General features: G+C 38.8%; 2 protein-coding genes across 5 annotated transcripts; one reads left to right on the forward strand and one right to left on the reverse strand.

The window, feature by feature from the left end:
- The first annotated feature begins 1 nt into the window (after position 1).
- LOC111249140 (sialin-like) lies at positions 2 to 7,952 on the forward strand. Its single transcript, XM_022802590.2, has 2 exons — positions 2 to 2,742; positions 6,067 to 7,952. The coding sequence occupies exons 1-2, from the start codon at positions 1,384 to 1,386 to the stop codon at positions 6,247 to 6,249; spliced, it is 1,542 nt and encodes a 513-aa protein (XP_022658325.1). The 5' UTR covers positions 2 to 1,383; the 3' UTR covers positions 6,250 to 7,952.
- A 9,239-nt stretch (positions 7,953 to 17,191) lies between these two features.
- On the reverse strand, positions 17,192 to 19,625 carry UK114 (reactive intermediate imine deaminase A homolog UK114). Of its 4 annotated transcripts, none has more exons than XM_022804403.2 (6): positions 19,206 to 19,623; positions 18,740 to 18,824; positions 18,386 to 18,546; positions 18,161 to 18,229; positions 17,801 to 17,872; positions 17,192 to 17,334 (listed from the first exon to the last, which is right to left on the reverse strand). In XM_022804403.2, exons 2-6 carry the CDS (start codon positions 18,799 to 18,801, stop codon positions 17,315 to 17,317), a joined length of 384 nt encoding a protein of 127 aa, XP_022660138.1. In that variant the 5' UTR covers positions 18,802 to 18,824; positions 19,206 to 19,623; the 3' UTR covers positions 17,192 to 17,314. The 4 variants fall into 4 exon arrangements, with proteins under 4 accessions (XP_022660138.1, XP_022660137.1, XP_022660136.1 ...); XM_022804402.2 differs by having other exon boundaries at positions 17,801 to 17,856; positions 19,229 to 19,593; XM_022804401.2 differs by having other exon boundaries at positions 17,801 to 17,856; positions 19,206 to 19,559.
- Between the last annotated feature and the right edge of the window lie 5,844 nt (positions 19,626 to 25,469).

The following is a 25,469-nucleotide window of genomic DNA, read 5'->3' on the forward strand; positions in this document are numbered from 1 at the left end:
TTAAGTCAGCGTCAAGCTAGCGACGTTTGCAGCGTCAAGTGGTGAAAGCCACGATTGTAATTGTCTCATTGTGTAGTTGTCCGTTGGCCGCTGTGTAATGAACGTGTCTGCCGAACCAATAACCAAATGGCGAATTACCATCCCAAGCCGAGGGCCAGTACCAAACACCAACTGTATTAACAGTTATTTCAAAGAGTAAGAACAGCTCTATCTTGCTACATATAGGTGGTGTCGTTCATTGGTCCACAGTGGAACGGTACCCTAGATGAAGCTACGCCAATCAGCTGTTGTGCGAATCAGTTGAAGTGCGTCTCATGGGAGGACTATTGAAATGTCCTTATTTATTGTTTTTGTTGACTAACTGTAATATAGCGGAAACGTACCCAACATTCTAAAAGCAAAGTTGTTAAATATATTGTCCACGAACATTCTCTATATCGTTATCGTGCCGATGAGTGCTAGCTCGTTTTGACAAGTTATGCTGACCCGTTGTCATCGCCGTATTCAGTTCAACCGAGAGCTACACTATAAATCCAACCTTGTGTGCGAGGATCTTCTCCATGTGGCAGAGGAGATATTTGGAGAGCAAAAGTCAATTAGCAACGGAGTAAAAACCCGACGGCCTCATTCGGGGGGGGGAGGGGGGCCTTCGACAACTGTACTTTGTGAATGCGCTTGGGCCACTCGCGGCGCGCTGCTAACGCTGTATTCCGTGATTCTATAGTGGCCTGTGGAGAAAGAGGTGAGCCAGTGCATTTCAGAACAGAAGCGAACCAGCAATATACACGCGTCAGTAGATTTGTGGTACTGTGCAAGCGAGAGCTACGCAAAGGCACAAGTACTGTGAACGATTAGCAAAGACATGCCACATATTAGGCGTATTGTGTTCCAGCTAAGGTGATACGTACCGATTTTTTAAAAGTTCTCACAGGAAAATACGCCATCAGTTGAGCGTCAGATCTAGCAAAGCCGATGCCAAACCGAGGAAATTGCACAGCTTTTCTTAGCACCAGCATTACATTTACCGAACCTATGCTACGGCCAGCAACTTCATCATCGTTTCGGTGACAGGGACCCACAGATCTGGGTGGTTTGTGGTTGTAATCGGCGATAGTCGATTGTACCAGTGGTTAGGCTTAAATGCCTGGTAAAATCATTAGAAACTCCCTGACTAAAGTCGCTCGGCTCCTAGCCTACAGACGGATTCATGCGCGAGTCGTCGTAGGAAACCTGCAAAAAAAAGAAAAAGACGCAGTTCCCCGCGTTAAACTGGCCTGACTACACGCAATCACACAGCAGCTTAAAGAAGACGCAGACGATTAACGAAGTCCGAATCGCGTCGTCCCGATATATAAAAACCTTGATACAACTACTACAGCACAAATGAGTACCGAATGTGACAGACCAGACCCGCTGACCAAGGCCATGGACTCGATTGAGGTAGACGAAATAGTCGTCCGAAAGGTGACGGTGACCGATACGAAGAACTGGTTTAAGTATCGATATGTAATGCAGTTCCTTGTATTTTATGCCATGTTTCTTGTGTACGCGATGCGAGTAAATTTGAGCATCACCATCATATCCATGGTAAACCGGTCGGCTATTGCCCCAGTTAACATCAATAATGTGTCCGACGAATGTAAACTCTTTAATTCGAGTAAAATACATCAGGAAGACGGTCCCTACGTGTGGAACGAAGCAATACAAGGTTATATACTGAATGCGTTTTTCGTCGGCTATATCATAACCCAGATCCCCGGTGGATACATGGCTGATATGTTTTCGGTGAAGTGGGTATTCGGCTATGGGATCTTCTTAACTTCAGTGCTCACGCTTCTATCCGAGGCAGCTGTTCATATCCACGTTATTGCCTTTATCGCTCTACGAGTTCTCGAAGGCGTCTGTGAAGGTGTGACATATCCAAGCCTGTACGCTTTGTGTGCTCGTTGGTCCCCCGTAGCAGAACGGAGTTGGATGGCAGGTATAGCAAACCTAGGAACAATAATCGGAACTGTCGTCGCGATACCCGTATCGGCTCTCCTCTCAAACTCATCCTGGAAATGGGCCAGCGTTTTTTATGTATTCGGCTCGTTGGGGGTAATCTGGAGCTTGCTGTGGTATCTGCTAGCTACAAGTACACCTGAAAAATGCCGCTGGATGTCCGACGAAGAGAAATCATATATTATTAATACGCGTGGTGTGCTCAGCTTTGATAGCCAAAGTCGGCGTAAGATTCCCTGGATGAGCTTGTTAACTTCACGAGCCGTCTGGATCATATCATTCTGCAAGCTAACAAACAGCTTCATTTTCTACATTTTTTTGACAGAGATTCCAAACTATCTTCATTATATCTTCCTGTACCCGATAGAAAAAAATAGCTGGATCAACTCAGCTGCGTATACGAGTGACGCGATCGTTGCATTGATTTCGAGTTGGACGGCCGACCTACTGATTTCACGAAATCCGTCAAGAATCACTACCGTTCGTAAATGGTATGAATGTTCCGCGCAGTTCCTCGGTGCCTTAACCATTTTTCTTATCCCGTTTTGTCACTGTAACTATAAACTTGTCGTCGCTCTTCTAATTCTCAATTCGGCGGTGAATGGCCTGACGGCAGGCGGTAATATTGCTGTGCCTATTGACATTGGGCCAGCGCAGGCCGGCGCCATCCAGGGTTTTGCAAACACCGTGGCAAACATCGCCGGAATCATCGGCCCGCTACTTGTCGGAAGCCTCACAAAGGTAGGAAAACAGAAGAGTAATTTCCATTTCATTGAAACACCAATACGTTTATTATCGCGTAAAATCTCAGTATTTTCTGAGCTTACCAACGATTCTATCAGTTAGGCATTGAGCATAGGAATAGAAAGAAAAAGAAGATTTGCCTAACATAATATAGGAGCCAAGTAGCAATATATTGCATTGGTGAACCTTGTTTTCCGATGCTACCATACCCCTACGTAACGATCGTAGCAGTATTACAAACTGGAACAATAGTAACTCGCGCGGTGGTGAAGACTTTTTGATAGCCTCGGCATCAAAATACAAGCGTTTCTCAACGAAGATATCCAAAGTGCGACCAGAATAACGACTATTAGAAGCAAGGGTTTGCATGCAATTTTTACGGACAGATATGATCTCTTTAAATACTGTTCGTTTTGTGTGACAATCTAAGACTTAAAAATTGCAGCAAGAGCTTGCTATTTTGAGAGCTGGTTCGACAAATTGCCGAGAATATATCTTTGTAGATTTGTCTGCGATATTACTCTAGCTGGTTGAGTGTTTGCTATAAACGGGTGGAGAGCGACGCCAAAATGCAAACCAGCTTTTTTCCAATGTAATTATTTATAAAGAGCGAATATATTATACGTAGCAGAACATCGAGTGACATTTTTCTTATAATAATGCAGTTTCCATAGTACAGGCTTCCGCTGTAATCGGCAGCAGGTTACCTGCTCGTTTTTTTATCACCATATATCACCTACAGAAATACGGTCACTGCTAGCAATAATACGTTAAGATTCCAGTAATTCTTGGGACATCAAATGTTATGTTTGAAATGTGGTTTATTGATCTAGTTTTGCAATTAAGACCGTCTGAGAGATGATTACCCATTACATATAGCTGCCCCAACAAATTCTTATCGAGCTCAACAACAACATGCGTTCCTTACTACTATAGGAAACAACTGTGGGGCACGATAAATGATATAAAGTCATCACAAAAGACGGGAGCTTCCGAATGATGAGTACGGCATGCTTTTTTCCCGCACTGTAACTATTCGTAAGAAGAGTCAGGTCCCTATCGTCCGCGCGTATGTTTTTGTCATTTGCAATATACACACCGTTGCTATAATGCGCACGGCCTATATTCAATTCGAAGCACCACCAGCTACGATTCGTTAGAAGGACACACCCAAATACTTCGCAGTATCGAGCATTTTTCTGTTTAAGAACTGCAATTAGTACAATAAATTGCTATATATAGTCCAGCTAGACATTTAAAGAGTTAGCAAAAGCGTTCCCCAATACTATTTCTGGCAGTATTCTGAATCTCACTAGTGTCGCACTGAAATAACCTCCGTAAGATATGTTGCATAAATATGAATACAAATCGACTAACTTTTTTCAAAAGGGTTTTTGAAAACAAGACATACGAGCCCAAACGGGTGGCTTTATGATGAACGATCTGGCCAAAACGCATGTGTTTTGTATCCGCGTTGTCCTCCAAACAGTTTAAAGGTTACGCTAACGAAACGCCCGACGCTAAGGTGCCCCACGACAGGCTTTCGTGACTGCAACTCCCTATAGTTTCGTCGCCAACGTTACGTTCAATTGATCTGAGATCCTTCTCTCAATTAGTCGTGAGCTTTTGTCGATATCAGCTAGGCCTCTTTTTGCCTGCCACAATTCTGAGAGCATTGTACCGATCGTATAGCTTGAAAGATTTACTTTTAAGCTTCGTTTTTATCTAGGTGTAATATACTAAACGCATTTATGTCAAGTTCGTTAAAACATTTATTAGGAACATGTCGGCACCGCCTGTTTCCGTTACGGGCTTGTTGCCCCTTTAAGGTTCTAGCTGTTAAGAACAAGCAAATATTCGGTCATTAGATGTACAGTTAAGACAGCGCCGTGAATAATAGCGGCGGGGTAGGAGTTGTAAACAGAACCCCTAATAGTTGATTTTGCAGCGTCCTTAAAGTTTACCGGTTTTTTTTTGGTAATTATAATAGCATTTTCAGTGCGCGAAAACTTTCTTATGCGTAAGGTTCTCAAATTCTATGCGGGCAAGCAAATGAGTCTTCGCTCAATCACTGTAATCGAGCGTGACATCTTCTTTTTTTCATTGAATAACAGCATTGTCAGGTCGAAAACCCCGTGAGTCACGTCGAGATATCATGACATACACTACAAGCTTAAAATTACCGAAGTTTTGGCTGATAAGTTTGAGTATGTAGAGATATTTTTATGAACTTAAGGTAAAGACCAGATCGCATTGTACACTAAATAAGCGAGCCGCTACTTTCAGGCGCCAGTTACCCGAGCTAATTCCACTTGTTGCAGTGTATATCATTTTCGTAATTACCATCTGTTGAACGCTTGAAAGATCTTTAACATACATAATAGTCACATCTGATTTGTATAGTTCATCTTCCAAGCGAGAATTTTGTCTGAGATCTTGGCTCATATCTAAGCATATCATGGATGACACCATTTAACCTGTGACTCTTAGATAGATCACGAACTCGCATGCATATATGTTCTTCGATTGATTACCTAGTTGCTATTTAAAGATGTAATAAATATTCGTAATTAGCATATAATTATCGGCTAGAAAACCAATCACATGGTTAGGTCATAGTCATACTACAAGGTCTTCAGGCCAGCATGATACACCTGGGATGTAAAACTGACGTAGACTCAAACGCCTTTCTGGCATTATGCGCATCTCGTAGATCTAGAACTTATATATTCAATAAATTCACACTTTGACTAGATTTTAATGACCATGCAAAATCTCATTTAGAGTAAAAGCTGAATTGATAGCTATATCAGGTACCTATAAATGATGGCAACGCTACGCAGCCAAAACTGTGGTACCCTTTGAATGTGTGGTTCGTTTCACAAATCTTGCTTGACAATAACAAATACCTATATTTGCGCTCTGCCGATATATCCGTTCTCTTCACTCTTTCAATAGCGCTTGTTGTAAATGACGATCCTTAAATTGTTTTGATTGCACTCGTTTGTAAATTGCTTAAATAAAATTATACATTTTATTACCGATGCTACAACTTGTTAAAAGTCATATTAGCTAAGTAAATTGACTGACTTCTACATGATTTGGGTTACATTTCAAATGTTGACCTTTTACTTTCGTATCGAACGTCACAATCCGTTAAGGGAAAGCGGACTTCCAAACGGAAAGTTTGGATTACTTTATTATTTTGGGTTCGTAGATTTCAATTTGTTAATCGAATAGCGTTTTGTAACAATCTAACGGAACGAATTGATAGTGTCAGTTAACTAGCCTTCACTACTCTACCTTGGAATGGTATTACAGAATAACGAGACGTTCGAAGCGTGGAATACGGTGTTCTTCATCACAGCCGCGGTCTCACTAACCGGAGCGATCGTATTCTTCTTCTGGGGCACCGCCGAGGTTCAGAAATGGGCCAGTAATGATGATGAGGCTACAATACTCGTCAGCGAAGATGAAAATCAAAAACGGCACCATTCAGACTGAATCACTGACACGTAACATCTCTGGGTAAATAGAATCTCGGAAGAAGTAAAATCTTACGAAAATCGCCACTACCGCCTGTTGTTGCAACAATCAAAGTCGTTAACTGGCCAGCTTTGCTATCTACCTCACTGTTGACTAAATCAACTGCTTTACCAATTCTACCTGACTGACGGTCGAGTGACGCCGAAGACGACATTACTATCGCTCCTACCATACAACATAGGATAATCTTACATGCATATCGATAGTCACACGAAGTTCTTCAAAAACTGCAATCGGGCCCATTTTCATAAAGGCTAACATTATTTCAAAACAATAATAACAAATTGACACACATAATCTCCATACTATGATACTATCCTACCATGGATTTTCAATTTCAGCATACACGTGCACGCACGTATATATTTATATATATATATATATATATATATGTATCGTGTATGTGTGTCTATGCTATGATATGTCAAATAGCTACATGTAAGCCTTGGAAAATGTTAGACACTATTCGACAGGATCATGGACGCGAGACCCCCTGAAATTAATCTTTCACAGTACAATTGGGGGTCTGGACATACAGAAATGACCTGTAATGGAAAAACCTTTTCAAATACATACCTGTAGTGCGTACTCAAAAACTGACTTATTCGCGCGGGAGTCTATCGGGCAGATTTGTTCGTTAACGAGGCTGTTATATGTTGCTCATTTAGATGGATGCATCTGCCTTTTACGTGCTAATTAATACGTAAAATTGTTCTATGATGATTTGTTGCGATAGTGTCAGTCGTCGTCGCAAGAACATCGAATACTTTGATTTTTTTTTTTAGATGTCCAAGTATCATTGGGAACGTTTAACGTATTGAATTTTTTTGACTGAGATGTGTCATACTTGCAAAAAAAAAAAGCTAACAAGTTAATTTAGCCCCACGGACTAGAGGACACTTAACGCGACCAATGTTCCAAATATAGGGCTGATTTTATTTGCTTTACTTTCGGGGTGTATATGTGGTATCTGTGTGAATATCGTGCGGAGTGTGCAGATTAAACTAGATAGCGTAAAAGATAATGTTTTATAGGCGTTCTTTTACAGAACGATCCGTCACTAACCAGTCGGCGTTGGGCAATCGAAAAAAAAAACGTGGAATAACATAATTTTCAATTTTTGTTTACTCATATTCTATCCTAAGCGTTTTCTAGACCAGCGAATACGTATCACACAATTTAATCTACCTCTCTTAGGTTAATGTACGTTTACAAATAGAAACCTAGCTATAACCTGTAATCGAATCTTAGAATAGTGTGTACTGAATGACATTATATCGATTTTGTGTGAGTACGGGTGCCATAGCTATGGCTGTTACAATTACCATTAATACGATAAGTACAATTGGATCATTGCGTCAATGTACTATTAGTTAGTATTTTAAATCGTTCTTTATTGACTGTCGTCTTGTGGTTTGCTAATGTTACTCGAATAGAACGTTTGTGTTATTTGTTATTATTTGTACTATCAGATAAAAGTTTATAGTCGAATATATATTAGTATTAGATCAATGCGATAGTGATGGCTATTATTGATTTCTTATGTATACACGTAGATTGTGCAGTATGTATCATTATATATGTATATATATATACACGTACATACATGTTACATCAAGTACGCTAGAGGAACATTTAAATAAAAAGCGAAGCTACATTGATATCAAGTGCTTCTTTATCACTTAAAGGAACTATACATTTATTTAGGTCGTCGCAAGAGGTATGTCCATTGTGAAGCACCTTTTCTCTGTACGTACACTGTATCATAGAAATCATATCCAAAAGCTATTCGTACTTGAAAACAAACAATAATAAATGAGTCCTTTCACGGTGCTTGTATTGTGTGCACGATCCTGGCTGCCGGTCATGTAAGCGTTACAATTCAAATCTCTATAAAGGTTTCTGCTAGACGTAAATCATCGACGATCATTAACGAATGCGGCAAGCAAATAGCCAATCCAACTGATGTATAAGTCAAACGCGGTTTTAATGTGTCATGAAAAGAAGAGTATACGGTGATCCGATCGCACGAACGGCTCCGGCGTCTTCCACAAAAGCCGTGATAACTGGCCGTGTGGAACAAAGCACCTCGCAGCAGCCATGGGGCCGTGCGGAATACGACAGAACACAGTGAAATGAAAATTAATAAGTGGGTTTTTAATTACAGTTGTCATTAAAACGGATGCACGATTTATGCTTGTGCGCCCCGGAGATTGCTTTAGGTCATTTGAAGATGCGCTGTTAGAACTGGCCGCGATTTTACTAAATGTTAAATGTTTCCCAAGTTCCTATAACGAACGAATTACTCGATGGCCTTATCGATAACTTAACCTTTTCTGAATAAGGCCAACCGAAGTTCACAAGGCAAACGACGCAGTTCCGCCTGCTCGGCCCGACTCCAGCCGGAAGAAACCAGCCCAAACTCTGGCCCAATCAGTGTGACCTTAATCGATCAGATTAGCACGGGATTACCACATTTACGTGCTGCTATACCTTCGTTGGTATGTACCATCACATCGATTCGACAATCGATAACTACAGCCTCCAAATAAAATACCTTCAAGGGCTCACAGCGTCAATGAAAGAGTGACGTATTGGTATCTCCCGCAATCTTACCATGTGTGTATGTGTATGTACACGTGAATGCACCAGCAGACGATAAATGGATGAAACGATGCTGGTTGGCATAACTCGCTGTGGTACCTAAACGAATAATGGCAATGATTTCTTGTTTTTCAAAGTAATTTTACTTTACGCATATACTATTAATACTTTCTACGCTTTTAGTCACTTTCTCTATGTTCCTACGACGTTATGTCGCTCCATCGATATTTCAAAAATGTTTATAGCATATTTTCAATGTTGAATGTCCAGAATGGCCAGTTTGGCTGTACGAGTGTCATGCTATGGTTAAGTGTGAATCAAACAGATTAATAAGTAGTGGCATTAATAACAAGAGAACTTAAGTAATTTCAGATTATTGGTAGATTTACCTCCGGGGCGTAGCTGGTGCAGTACCGCTGCCTGATGTCTATGATAGTTCTTAGCAGCATTTTTATATTGATGGGCATCGATGCACGTGCCCCTTTGCAACTCGATACCTTTGCAAATCAGTTTGAAAAGACACGGAACGGATTAAGGTTACATGCAAAGTGTATGTACGACTTTCAGTGCACGTAGTATGTTTATTAAATGTGTGCACCCTCTTATATATGCAGGAAATTTCGTGATATATTTTTTTCGAAGTTTATTCAACTTCAACGTGTACTATACAGATTCAGTGTTTTAAACAAAAATAGAAGCAAGAATTGCAATGAAATTAGTGAATCGATCGACGTATGAACAAATTTGCAGATTTTAATTTCTGTTCGGATCTCAGTTTGGCAGTTCCAAATTCGAGACGTAGTTAAGGCGGATTTATGAACTGTATTCTCGTTATGGCTGGGAAAAACTATTGAGATAATGAATAATTTACTTCCTTTTATTTGAACGTTTTTTTTTTTCATTTAGACTCTTTGGTATCGTATCTTCGCCATTGTGCATAAGATCTCTTCAACAGCAAAGGCGTGCATAATTAACATTCAATATGAACTTTCCTTGCAGTCACTATCCCATCGGAATCGTTTTTAATAAATCAATAAAAGGAGCACTTATTATTTGTTAGCTTATAGATAAAAGTGGTCAAGTAGTAGAACGCAAAATCTAACGTACTATTGGTAGTAATTATCATAATTTTAATATAATTAGTCGCCACCATAATAGTGCCACTTTCCGAACAAACCCAGTATTTCATGTGACTTTGTAAGTTTTCGATACATGAGGGCCACGCCACGAACATAAGTTCAGCATGTACGGAGAAGTTGATTCGCTGAGTTTAGTCAGGTCAAACATCGAATGAACAGTCTTTTTATTTGTTTTCATTGTTGAAGTAGAAGCCTTCATGTCTGCCAGGTGATTTTGGTACCTCAGCAAGTCATCAACCAATTTTTGCATCTAATTTTTTCACGCAATACGTTGGCAACATCTAGACTGTATTTTTTGCATAACTGGACTATACTGAAAAGGCTTAAAATTAAAGACTGCGACTTTCAATTGAAGATATTACTACGACGCTAGATCACGTTTGTTCTTCTACGCGGAACATTACACGTCATTGAGTTGTTAGTTAGGTCGTGCTAGATGCCAGTTTAATGTTCCTCTACTCTAATTTTCCGGTGCTTTGGATCGCTTTTAAATAGGCGACATCTCATCTAACTTGTAATGCGAGAGTGCATACGGTAACTTCTAACCTAAAAGACAATGAATTAAAACAGCCTTTGCATGCAACCGTTGAATTCAATCTACACCTCTTCGTCTGGACCTTTCTGGTTCTCAAATGGCCATATTTGTGGGTCGCAAAGCTCCGATCCTTGCGCATGAACAGGTAGGCTATAACGAAAAGGGGAATACCTACGAGTTGCTGTAAAATGAAAGATCCTAATTTTGCTACATAGGAAATTTCTGAATTCGGGCCATGTTTAGCTTTTTTTTAGCCTTCTTTCAGAGGCTCATCTGGACTGCAAACGTTACAAACATTGTGAAGGACCCGTTTCTTGCTAGGCTTAGCCTAGCAGAAACTAAGTCGTTGGCAAGCCCTTTCATGATTATAAATATAGTTGCCTTTACTAGTCAGTGAACAAAGTTTTTTGCCTATGGCCTATGAAGACTGCTTATTGATTGCATTGCTAGGCATCACATACCGATACTGTCGTCGACTCTGCTTCCCGAAACTGAATATAATGTTCTAATTCCTTTGGCAATGTTTTATTTCATAATATTCACATCAAAGACAATATTGTGTTTTTGTGTTATATTTTATAATTTTAAGTTATGACTGTGTCGGCTAATAAAAAGCTAAATATTTTCGGGTCCGCTTGTACCACCTCGTTATCGACGCTTATTTATTTCTACCTTATACCTGTAGACTATAAATATAAGACGCGAGAATCAATTGTTGAAAGTTTTGTCGAGAAGCAATATTATCGTAACAGACAGTTTAATACTCATGCCTCAAAAAATATGTTCACTGAAAAATATTTTTGAAGTATCTATTATTTGCCAAGCGTCGTTTTCTCCGACTGCTAAATTTACCATACCTTGCAGTCTGGAGTGAACCGTACACTGAGCGAGAGCCATAGCTGATACTGTAGTCTAGCAAATGCCCCTGCTTTAGCGTAAGGCACCGTTAGAATTTGAAACTATATATTAATTGATCAATATCTCTTTATGGTTGAATTTAAGCAATTTCACTATTTCCGTCAGCGGACAAAACAGGACTTTCAGTCAAAACGGATGATCTCTAATCTCAAACATTTTTTTTACCGAGTAAAATCGTCGCTTAAAATTATGCGAATCGCTGGTCTAGTGATTTTTTGTCGGTAGTTTGAAAGGTCGAAATAAAAAAGAAAATGAAGAATTTTATATGGACGTTGAAAAATTACTGTATGCCGTTAGCATCCTCGTGGAAATATTGTTTGATTTTTGTTTTTTTTTATTTAACAGATTTTGAACCTAAAACTGTAAAAACCTAAGGTACAACCTTTGGACCTTTTACGCCTGATCGAGTCACTAAGCTTACGAGTTTTTTTACTTTCTTTTTTACTTTTGCTTCTATTAATAACAGGTACAGTTATCGAATGGAACACGTTTGTCTTATCATAGATTGCTAGAAGAAAAGCAACTTAGAGCTGGTGCCAAAAATAACGTATAACAACTTTTAAATCGTTAATCGTTGCCATTAGTACAATCTACGAGACCATTTCGTATGAGTACATACTGCCTCTGTCACGGAAAACACAAGATTATGTGAGTACTTGCTAAAGGTATTTATATCTTTTAAGGTACTTTTTTAAGTCTTTCAGCCTGCTCTAAGCCGATGCTTAGTACGGGATTCAGAGCATTCTATCGGGGATTGGTAGCGGGAATGAGCTTATATAAGCCCTAGTGGACGTAGGGAAGTCAAAATGTCATGCGGTTTCCTTTTCTACTCATCGATGCGTTTTTAATCCCTTTAGAAGCTTAAATGAATACCACATTCATAGCGACTAATTGTTTCAATGATACATTACTATTCATTGGTAAATTATTCCGGAAAGTCCGTTTATTTCGTATAGGTGCTTTATCTAAGCCAATGAAGATATTTAGCTTTCATTGTGTTGCGCTAACTAGAAATTAACGTTCAGCTCTGTAGTTACGTTGGGGATACCAAAATGATCCATGTATAAACTTTGCTCGATGCATTGGTAATTAGATGTAGAGCCTACGACCATGATTCGCTACCGCATTGAGACAGTTATCGTCTCTTCCAGTTGTTCTAAAATAGGAGGAGCACATGCTTTTAGACCAACGAGTTAAAATAGAGTTTTCGAGAATTAGGCAAGCTCCCAATATTCGATTTGTGATTTCCTTCAAAAGTAACATCCTACAAAGTCTTTCTTAAACCGGCTGCAGATGGTAGGCTATTTGCTCTTTGCCACGTTCTCTCTTCTCAGATAAGTAGATATAAGAGAATGCAATCACTCCAGTAAATCACCCTAGCTAGCTAACCTTAGAAACACCTCCTCTCTCTGTTCTCCGAAACAGCTCCGGCTTTGGTTCATCCAGACGAAAGGCGTTATTAAAACGCCGAACCTAAACAAGCGTTCCCGAAATGTGAAAAACCCTAACAGATTATCTCGTATATCTATAAACATTATGTACAAAATGCATAATATTTCAATCAATCGTTTGGTAAGCACGTTACAGCATCAGTTGTACCGCCAACTAAGCGGAACTAGATCATGATGAACATTACGAAAATTAAAGGCCTGCTTATACTTGATAACCGAATTTAAATATGAATTTGTTGTTGTCAATTGTTCTTTTTACGTTGGGATACGGTCACAGCCTCCGGTACTTCCTCAGTTATACCACTACCAATAGAATATGACAGTTGTGATTAGTTGCACTTCTGGATTACCAGAATCCTCTACTAAGTCCTAAATAAGCCTTGTATCTTTTCTAATTTAGCTGCAGTCAACAGCTCAACTGAGATAGAACGTACGATGCTAAACACGTTAACGTTATAGAGGATATGATGGGAGTAAAATATACTTTAGAGTAGGTCACCTGATCGTCTCAACTGCATTCGGACGGAAACTAATCCATAGGGTATCATGCAATCTATTGACGATGGAAAATTTTTATACCAAAAAATTTCGCTTTGCTTAACCTTTCAGGTTTTACATTCGGTGTGGTAACCGTTAAGCACTGCTTGAGGACAAAGCAAAATGTGCCTAGATCTGTGAAAGAAAAGTATATCTACTTTGCGCATTTGAACGTTAGTACATAAACACGTTGCCACTGGCACTATCATGCGGACAAAGACGTTTTGCCTCACTTAAATTATGGCTTTGCAATATTTCAATAGTAATAGGTCTAAAAATAATTTAATGGTCCTTATTTGTCCGAATTTCGTTGAACCTAGGTAATTATGATGTTCATATACATTCAGTATTGGCCAGCTGGGAAGCCGGTTCGAGCCCCACCGAAGACGTCTATCATACAATAAATGTAATGAAATAGTTAAAAAAACATAAACACCCAAATAACAAAATACATGACCTTTTAAAAATTGCCAGAAATGATTATTATATGTAAGTAAATTGAAAATTCGCTCTAGTTACGTTCTAAAAATTAGCCTGTTCGTTTCGAATTAATTCTAGGGTCAATTCGAAATTACGTTACGAGTCGAAATGCTTCTTTCTAAATGAGCGTCTGTATCGAATTATTACTAGTCCAGTACAGCGCTATTAATTGCTGGCAACGGTACGGAAAGCTAGTACTCGGTTTATTGTTTTCTAAACGTAAATTGTTTTTTCGAGAAGTTTTTGGACACAATTCAACGTCTGTCATATTCGTTTCTACTTGCAGCGTAACACCTTGCAAAATAGATACATCACAACGATTTCATAGCATAATGTAGCTTAACGGAATGATAAATATCAATACGTGGAGAAACTAATTCCAGGTGAAGATTTGCTTTTGGAAATCGTATGTGTAATTCATGTTCATACAATGACAACTCTATGACATTTTATTACGGCTGAGAAGGCAACGAAAAGATGTTCTTTCTCTTATAATAATCCTCAAAAAAGCCCAGACTTCACACTCTTAGTGTTTGGCTCCAGACCTTGCATGTACTTGCTTTAACAAAAATACGCCTCCCTAATCAGACAGTTTATAGGCCAGCGTGATGCCCGAATAGTAGATATATATATATATATATAGTAAAAACCACCGGGCACACACTGCTCGACGTAATACTGATAACATACGACGCCCACGGATGTGATATCCGTAATCGACTAGTCACTAACAAACAGCTTCGGACAATTTTCATATATCGTATTAGTTTCAGGGTGATTTCTCGTTAGAAGAGGACATTTTGAAGGCAAGTAAGTTTTCGTCAAAAAAAGCTAGAACTTTTATTTTGAAATTGAATACTTTTAATAGCATCTGGTCTCGCGCTTACGTTTGAACCATATGGAGATAGTTCAGCTCCGTTTTTATAACATATCCAATGCACCCTACGGTAAAACTAAGAATAATCCAATTGTGATTATCGGAAAATTTCCAATGTTGCGCGGAGCGCTTCTCTACGAAAAATTTGAACCTCATTTGTTTGAAATAAACTAAGACAATTAACTAGAAGCATTTAATCGCCTTCTAATAACATGCCCGTAATAAGTGCATATATCATTTGTACGGGATAAATCCTTTTTTTTTTTTCAACACCGGTATTCACGTACATTTAAGGCTTGTATACAATTTGATTTTCGTCGTTTTTGCAATATTAAATTTAATTGGTAATAAATGTGTTCAGTTAAAGAATATATATACGTGCTGCCGTAATGAAACTATCCACGAAAACTCAAGTCTCATTAATCTTAGTTGGCTTGCTGTGGCTGTGAACAATGGAAGCGTTATTGAAAGAGACAGATTCCCTTATACTGTTGTATTAATGTATGAACGAAAAGTATAGGGGTAACAGATAAGAGATCTGAAGCAAAGCTTAGCAATAATACCAAACTGAAAACTAAAATCACTAATATGTCTTAATAGAAAGCTAATTTTTTTTTCTTATCTTCAAAGGCATCACGATTATTCCTAGCCGCTATGATGTATTCTTATGATCAATACTGTGAGCGAAATTTACAAATTGTTAAGATGTGCTGAACAAACGATCGTTACTATAATTACTAAGGCTTAAACGGAGACACTGGTTTTCAAAGCTTTCAGCTTGGTTCAAAACGCAAGATCGCACCTGCCCCTAGTTCATATGACACAACGACATTTATAGATGTATGCAATAAGGTAGATACTACCAAAGGGCAGAACTTTCATTTTAGTTACCGATACTTAAGGTGACCTGAGAAGAGGAAATTATAGACTATAATTGCTCCTAATAATCATACAATATCGAGTATCCCTGAAGCAAATTACATAGCTAGAAAAGATTTTGTCGTTGTGCCGGTGCAGCAATCGCGTAGATTACCCAGCTGAGCACGTGGTGTTCGCCGGAAACACTCTATCAAAAAAAAAAATACTGTTTGAAAGAAGAAGTTTAGGATGCCCGTCGCAATTAGCATTTTAGGCATTCGGCGCCGTAAAGGCTATCCAAGCTCAGCTCTAGGCATAATTTCGAAATTGTTGGATATGGAAGACAGGTAATAGGGCGTACATGGCAGCGAAAATGATCTAATTACAATTGCCGGAACAACGCCACTGTCAATACTATGTACAATGATCGTGTTATTCCAATCCGTCCTAACAGCTGGACTTTTGAACCTCAATTCGTAGAATCCAGTATCGTGCGCTTCCTGATTCCAGAGCACTTGCAGCATCTCGGTGTAGTCATGTCAATCGATGATCGCCACAATGAGCCACCAACCGTTACTCCTCTTCAAACAAAAATCACTGGAGAGTTGTGATTTTTAATTAATCTGTTTTTTTTTTTTTCGTTCTAAGTTGGCTTTTAATAGTCTATGAAAGTTATAAAATTGTTACGTCTATGAGAGCTGGGATCTATACTTCACGCCTGGAGGGCGAGTTTTACCTTTCTATTGTTTACTGGTCCGTCTATATAGCCTGGCTCTAGCAATACACAGTGCATGCAAAACAAAAGAAAAAATATATAAATGCTATACGATGGACGTGCCTTCTGCGACTGCATTTGTTTTACCTAGATGTGAAATAAACCCCGTGGATATTCATTTACACTGAATTTTGTGATATGCAGTTTTCTTGCTTCAGTTTTGTATTATACGAGATATTTGCATATTATATACTTAGCAAAAGTTACTAACTAAGCAAAAATTCTAACTTTGAAATGTCAAAACCCAAGCTTACTCTTGCTTCAAAAGCTTCCTTCCTCTTTTAGTGTATCGGTTCAATTGTTATAACAAACAACGATACTTTAACTTATTTGTGTGTGACACAGCCACGATTAACCAGTTTCTTTACGCTGTTAGTTACTTTTCAGCTCAACGTTTTCCACAAAAGGTATGCTGTTGTTCTTGTGCTTAACTTAAGTTACACAGGAGGAATATTCATTGGAATCTAACGAAATCAATTCCGTAACTAGATACGAGCAATCGACAACCCCCTTTAACCCCAGCAAAATCAGTACTGAATCCGGCTTGTCAATGTAGTTTTTCAAAACGCTAACGTTGTGTCATTTGTGAGAGATTAGCTATTCTGTTTTTAGGGCAGGCGTTACGCTTGCATTAGTACTACACATGGGATCACTATCAAGCCCCCTGAACTATCGACGATTTTTGTTTCGCTACACAAATCCAGCCAAATGAAGAAGCGGTATTCGTATGCGTTGAGCAAAAAGCTTCGTAATTATTTGCTACTGTAGTATTGGCAAAAATATGACCATTTCTATTTTGTACATCAAGCGCGTCAAAGCCTCACATCGTCTCTCGCTATCGCAATGGCCTCAATTTCTACCCGGGCATCCTGTAAGTAGTAGTGATTTAAAAAGTAAACAATTATTTAATTATCCTGAAAATAAATCACCGTAAAATACGAAACACGCTACAGTTCATATAAAATCAGTAACATTGACAGGAGAATTTTTTGCTCTATTGTTTGCTTTGAAAAACACGCTTGCAGATGCAGAAATTAGCCCAGAATTTGATTAAACAAATTGCCATTAAAATTAAAAAGTGGCGAAAGGATTTAATTGTTTAGGTTTTGTGAATTCGTGCTTTTACAGCCCAATGCCGCACTTGATAATGCATTTGCAGGGCAATGCAGCCAGTCGTTCGATGGCGCTACCATCGAACACGACAACACTGGACAAACAACAACAACAACAACAACAATGGAGGAGAAGCGAACTAACAAACATAACGCAGTAGAATCAATAGATAGTTTTCTAGCAAATATTCAATTTTCTATTAACACAGAAATACTGGCGTACCATGGGTAAACGAGCAACCTGAACACAGGAACGGGCCGGAGGGTCCGATGGAAAAACTGAAATAGACAGTAACTGAATATTTTAAGAAAAAAAAAAACCCAATATTCACCAGTCTGTCCTTAAACTTGAATCGGAAATATTAATCTCGCTAAGAGATTTAATTAAGAATTGAATGAAAAAGTGGTTGGGTGTTTACTGCGTCCAAATTCTATCAACGATTCTTTCTCTTTATAAGAAGGAAACCAGAGTGTCGTCGCATTTAATAGAGCCAAAACAAAAGTAGCAAACAATTACTTATTTAAATTTACATTAATAAAATATTTTCCCCAGCTCAGCGTCAATGGAATAAGGCGTACTCACATTCGGCGTAAACGCGGTTCATGTCAACGAACTCCTTCATGTCGGCAATGAATATTGTACACTTGACAACTGCAATATATTAATTTTACTGATGTTGCCATAGCGAGATCTATATACGAATATCAGGCGTCTACAATAAAACAGTGATTGTTGTTATCTGTGATCGATTAGTTAGATCGATTAGATTAATTAGATCGAGATTCTGATTTTAGTTAGAACGGTTACCTTCAGCCATGCTAGACCCGGCGTGCTCCAGAATTCTTTTGAGGTTTTTCAACGCCTGGCGGGTTTCCGGCGTGATGCCTCCATCGACAAGCGCCCGTGTATCAGGGTGGGATCCCACTTGCCCAGACGTATAAACCATATTACCCGACTTAATGGCATGACTGCAACGAGATCATAACGTACGGAGAACGCGTCATATGTGAAATAATATATTGAGAAGAATAATTCATGTGTTAGGAGTTTATTGGCATGGTATCTTCTGTACTGTTCTTATTTACCTATTATAAATAGACAAAGCAAATCATACATTGACAATTAATAGCTGCCTCGATAAAAGAAATCTTTTGTGCACACCTATATGGGCCAATCGGCTCGGGGGCTTTGTCCGTATTGAACACCTTTCTCGTGAGCGACATGCTGACTGATGAGGTACTCCGGCCTACAGTGATCGCACAATGATCATGTGAGAAAGCACATTAAAAACATCATATCTAAGGTTTACTAGAATGCATTAAGTCTATCATTATGATAATAATAGCATTTTAAATAGTAATTATAATTGTAGATTAGTATATTTGAATGTTGAAGAGTTACTATAAAATCTATTATCTAGTATCGAGCAGCGTGCAATCGGAGATCGCGCCTTCCATCATAGCTTTCTTTTATTATTATTATTATCTTTACAGGTATATCGCACAGATCATTCGTTGACTTTTTTTTTATATCGCTATTATAAGAGTATTGTAATGCCCCATACAAGTTTAAACCTGACTGCGAATTAAATTTATTAGCTTGCTTCAAAATAAGATCCTGAACTTACCTTCAGGTACCCTTGACACTTACTAATGGAGCTGATGTCGTCTTCACACGTTTAAATCTCACAATGTTTGAACAGACAACACGCACTTTAAGTAGCCAGAAAAAGTACCGTTCGTGAATCTGTTGAGCCTTCTTATTGTTGGCCGGTATGCCAGATAAGTTGATATCGCGGACAACGCATGGCTCAATCGCTCGTTTTATCTTCTCAAGCGTTGCCGGCACTGTTCAATCCATCCGTTACACAGTGGTGTTTTCGCTGTTTATTATGAGCGTAACATCATCGTCTGCTAATTTTAAGTAACGTTCGGACTCAGCTCGCGCTGGTAAACTCGGTTTCTGTGCGGTGGTCGATTGATACTTCTAACTGGTATTCTGTTTTACATGATTTCTAGCCATAGCCGTGTACCATCCAGTCGAAAGGCCGGGTGCATGCATACGGTGACGGCTTTTCTAGCTGTGGAGTCAACAAGTATCCAAAAGTCGGGAATTATGAAAAAGTGCCCCCCGGATAACGGCCAATGAGCCGAAACTTTTACCCACAATAACAGTGAACTAGAGCGTATTACTGAATAGCCTTATGAGGTCGTAAATATAGCGTCATTATTACAGAACTTTCTACGTTCAAAATCATTCAATGGGCAACTAGCTGCAAATTGCTTTGGAACTCGTATTTATTCTTAGCAGTGGAAAAATATAAATTCCATTTTGATTCAGCTTCCTCACAATACAAATGTATAGACTACGGCGCTATATCTTAAGTCCGCTCTCGTTAGCTGGTAACTGCTGGTGCTTCCAAGAGCGTATTAATTCAAGTGACAACGAGAGTTCAATAATAGGATGTAAATGATGTTAGTAATAAATATTTGAGCTCAATAAAATTTATAGTAGTTCTATTAAGTAATAAGACTGTGGTTATATTAGCACGCCATCTATATATATATATATATATATATATATATATATAATACTATATTTATGTAATTCAAAACTAAGAATATATTAGGTCTATCTACCAGTTGCACGGGCACATAGCCTCGACCTTTACAGCCACTCTTAAGTTAAAGTCGTCGACACTCTATGTATGGCTTCCATTAACTTGACCACAGTTTAGCAAGCAGTGGGTAGCACGCGAGGGGAGGGCCCTACAGCGATGCCTCAAGTGGGCTGTCTCACGCCGTAAATGACCTTCAGAATTGATTTGCCTTGTAAAGCATCGTCATCTATACTGAGAAATACTGTGAAGACCGCAGTGCTTTACGAGCTATTCGAAAGTAAATTGTTGGCTGACGCTGTTCGCCGCTTAGGTACTACATGGAATTATGTCACGTTGGAACCTTTACGTTTAGTAATGTTCTAAAATACCTAGGTGGTTTCATGGTACTTGCCACTGGTACGTTGATAGAAGATATAGCAGATAACGTGTGCAGACTCTATAACTTTTTACCTATATATCACGAGAGACCGTTGCTAGAACTTTGTCCTAGATTAGCCTGTGTTTTCTGCCTTTTGTAGAATAGCCGCGTTCAGAGCAGGATTTTCCAGGGAAAAAATTAAGCTTCTCATATAGGCTGTTCTCATTTTGCAAGTATCACATATTAAGCAAAGTAGACGTACCTTAGAGGTGTTTCCTACACTTATTTGGCCAAATGCCCATCTAGTACGACTAGAACTGAGCCCGATTTGTCCTGACATTATAGGCAATATTTGTGCTGTGTCTACCCTTCTCTTTTTTATTCAATGAAATAAAAAAATAATGAAGATTTTACAAGGATGCAACGATCCTAATGTAATTTATCTATGAAGCCTTCGTCTGGCCTTTATGGTCAGTCTAACGAATAGTACGATCGTTAGATACGATTGATAACTATGCACTCTGTCTCTAACCCGGGTGGCACCTGATTCTACTGTATCATATTATACTGGATAGTCCAAAACGTATTGACGGTTTTTTCAAGTCAGATGATTTCGAGGCATTGGTATAATTTAAAACTTTAGACAGCTTTAAGGGAGTAATAGATGTGCTGACATTATTGTTGTTGTTAACATCTTTTTGTATAGACTTTCTAAGGAAATTTGTTAGACTTTATCTTTTAATTTTACTACGATAAAGGCACGAATGCTGCCCGGATCCGGAAAAAAAGCCGTTTGTGCTACTATTGCTCCAAATGGGTTACTGTAACCTAAAGAAGCCTAAAGATAGTTCGATTGCTTTTCTTTTGGAAATTTCAACATGAAAGACGCTCCTCGCAATGGTTAACTAGTTACGGAATAGTTTCTTTCTAGCAAGATTGACACGTGAATACCTATGATATCCCCAAGTATCTAAACATACACCGCGAAAACAATTTGAAAAAAGCTAGCTACAAAAAGAAACTTGTTGCTTGAATAAATTCTATAGAAATTGATGATTTATTTAACGGTTTGCTACACTGTTTCTGTCCGGTAAAAGTCTACCGGAACGCGACAAGGTCGAGTTATTTACGAAGCAGTTGGCCACGGGTGATGGAAAACGGATCACATACGGCAATGATGTGCGAACAAGGTCACGGTCAAGACGAGCAGAAGTTGCATAATTTTTAGGAAAACCCAGATGGACGCTAACGGAGATGACACTATGTGTTTGATGGCGTTGAAAAGGGATTGTGCCTAATACGCTGTTGCCGCCTGGTGAAACGATTCGTTCGAACCTTTTCTGTCAACAATCGACCGGATTAGTGAACAGAAAAGGCGTTGTCTTTTATTACGACGATACCAGACCGCATACACCCTCAAACACCGGGAAAACGTTACGGGACCTGCATAAGAAATTTCAATAAAACCGTAATATAGCCCGGGTCTTGTACCATCAAACTATAGCTGTTTCGGTCTTTGCGGAACTTCGTTAATGGTGTTAATTTAGTTCCACTGGAGTAATTAGAAAATCACATGTCACCATTTTTTTGCCCTCAAAACACAAAAGTTCTGCAGCAGTGGGATTATGATGTCGCTAGAAAAACTATAGATCATAGATTAGAATGGCACAAGTGTCGTAAAAAGAAAAAACCAATTAAGCTAAAAAAACTCCCAAAAAAAAGACCCAATATTTCGTGAAGTCTTACCTTAGCGACTAAACACGAAACGTTAACTTTCTTTCTTCTTGTGTTTCCTGTTATGCTGTATGATGCCCATTCAGGACAGCATGTTCTTTGTAGGCTTCTGTGATAAATCGCTGAACCCGTGCTCTTCCTTGTTATGTGTAGAACTTGATTTTTTTATTTTATAAATCAAAATATATCCTGTCTTTCGTAATTCCCGATAGTAAAAGAGCAACAAATAAAAAAGATAACAAATAAACATGTGGAAGAACTATTATCACGATTAGTTCTTGAAATTATGTTCATATTATTCGACATTATTATAATGTCTTCTTTATGCATAAAGGACTCTTTACGCACACTGGAATAGCTCACTTCCTTTGGTCCCTACGAGAGTCCTATTCGTTTTTATTATTCCTCGAGTTATAATGAAGATGACTAAATTACTGAATAAACTTACCAGAGCTTAAATCCGTATTGTTTAGATCCATGTGTCTTTTTTCCTCACTCTAGCAGATAGCTATTTATTTGTTCAATAGCCTTTTCAACAGAATCTTGTATTCGACATTTCAGATAAATAGCATCTTCTTGGAAGTGTATGTATTTGCTTTGATTTAGTCTTATAAGGACCTAAACTGATCCAAACATCGGAAGACGTCACGCCAGCAGACACTACCTTGACACAATGTGGAAAATTCATCCATACTCGTAGCATATAGGCTCACTGAACTAGAAACTTCCTTTATATATAGAGAGAGATGCTCGAGCCTGTGTTGTACCATAGAATGCAAACACTCAATGCTATTTAGGTTTTATTGTTTGGACCATGAAAGCGATGAAGGCATCCAGCTTTTTATACTCACACAAAATGGACGCAACAATGTGTTAGGAAAGAATATGAAAGGACCCGAACTCACTTGGCATCTATAGCTTTTTTATTTTATTTGTGTTAGGAAAGCCATGTTGTATTCTCGGTACAATCGACACGTCCGTTATGTTCAGCATAACTTTTCGCAATTACAGTACAAAATGGCAAAAATACCTACAGATGATCTTTACGCGACTAGTAGCTACTTATACAACAGTCGGGGGCAGCAAACAGGTATGTTACATTGGATTATTGTAGGTGCTTCAAAATAATGTTCTAAAGACAGATGCAGCCCCATACAAATCAATTTGCATGTAAGATAGCTCGTTATACCTCTACCAGTTCCCAATTACCTTAAGTTGTGTTATTGATTCTCTGGTTACTTAAAAGTTAGACCAAGCTAGAGCATATAAGGTACTACCTTGTAGAGTTCGAAGCTGCTTGATTTCGATTAGCCTAAACATATGGAAATCATTCATTCATGGTTCAATTATCAACAATCGTTTGTGGTCAAATGCAATGGAAACCTTTGCCGTTGGCAGTTACTTGACGAAAACCCCAAAAAACCCATATAACCACCTATTGTGTAGTATTATAGATGCTAAACGATATAGTAACCTATTTTAATAAAATATATGCTTTGTATTATTCGAGTTAATTATTAAACAATTTGTATGGCTTTTATTTTAAAATTTTACTCCTTAATAATTTTTCTTACATAATTGTTCTCCATTTATTCCAGAGATTTCAAAAAGCTAAAATATGTAACATAAAGCGGAGTAACGCCTAATTGTCTATGGTTTTAATTTAGCCTGGCCCTCCTCTTACTTCTGAAAGCTTTTTGACACAACGCTGACACCAGCGTCGATGCGAAGACACACAAGGGAGAAATTACTTGGAGTTCTAAAATCGGAAATCCCCTGATCTCAGTTATTGCCCTTTCCTTCGGCGTGAATATTGGGAAGGGTACAATCAGGAAGGGAGGTAACTGAGGCCATGTTAGCTGTCAATGGTCTGTTAGATCCGTACATTAGTTGAGGTTTGAAAATATCCATGTCTTTGTTAAATTGCTTTCCTCTTTCGATCATTCTTTTGCTGTCGGCTAAAAATTTTATGTCAGTCGAAAGCTGTTTCCTCTAAAACTCGCTATATTCGGATGGTGGAACTTAAGCCCAAATTAAGGTTCTACAATTGAAATTCTACCCTAGAAACGTTAAGTTGAAAAAATGAACAAAATCAATGTTTGTCCGCTATGCCAGTGCGCTATAGTGCAGTTCCGGATTTGACCTTTCTAGATGCAGGATGTTCCTATATGGAGATTTGCAAAGCGTTAAACAGGTTAATTTGACACTATTTTGATTAATACCTATTTTCCATATTCGGACATTAAAGGAAACCACGCATATTTCTCGTGACTCTGTGTGACTTGATGTTTGGGCGTATGGTTTTAATGAAAACTTAGGTAAAGCTTTCATTAAAATCATGCATGTTTAAAAACATACGTACTAATGACTTTTGAGAGCACATTCTTCGTAGGCATGTACCTGAAGATTGCTGTGTAGTGACCTTTAAGCGGAACATAACTCTATAATAAGGAATATTGTTCAAAACCGTCACATTTTGTGTATTGTCTTTCGTAATAATTGCATTTTTGTAATACTTTCTCCTGCAATTCTGTAACCGCGACTACACAATGGTCGTTCTCCTTACATACCGTTCCCAGCATCTAAAATGAGTTCTTTTGCAAACACTGCAATAGATATCAATAGGCCTATGCCCCAGGCCTCAAAAAATGACACTGAAATTTCAAAATTTACCGCCATTAGGCCGGCATCCTCGTCGCGGGCCAACGACGCGTAGTTAACGTTTCTCATGCTGTCTTTGCTATACTGTCTCATGCTACTCTTTACCGAATAATACATGGTGCACATTTCAAACAGCCAGCGCACCTGTTTTTGGGTGCATCTGCAAGCGAAAAAGTGCGTCTCTCCAATACACTGCAGCATCTGCGACTCATACCGAAAAGGAATCTGGTACGTATCTGCACCGAGACCCCAGACGGAAACCAAAAATTCAATAGCGATTGCACTTCCCGTGTAAGCTTTGCCTTTACGTAGGTGGCGCAAAACTTCGGGAAAACGCGGTGCCAGAAACACGATGTCGTTCTTGAATTCGTCTCCAGTAAAATTTCGCACTTTTGCTTCACGAAGCGGCTTCTGCAGATGCGATGCGAGGCTACTTCGATAACCTGTCAGTAAAATAATACTGAGCACTGTCCACAATGTCGTAACGAAAGCAGCAGCGCGGAATCGAAAGTCACCCG

Source organism: Varroa destructor, unplaced genomic scaffold (assembly GCF_002443255.2).
Source record: "Varroa destructor unplaced genomic scaffold, Vdes_3.0 BEIS01000004.1, whole genome shotgun sequence".
NCBI lineage: Eukaryota > Metazoa > Arthropoda > Arachnida > Mesostigmata > Varroidae > Varroa > Varroa destructor.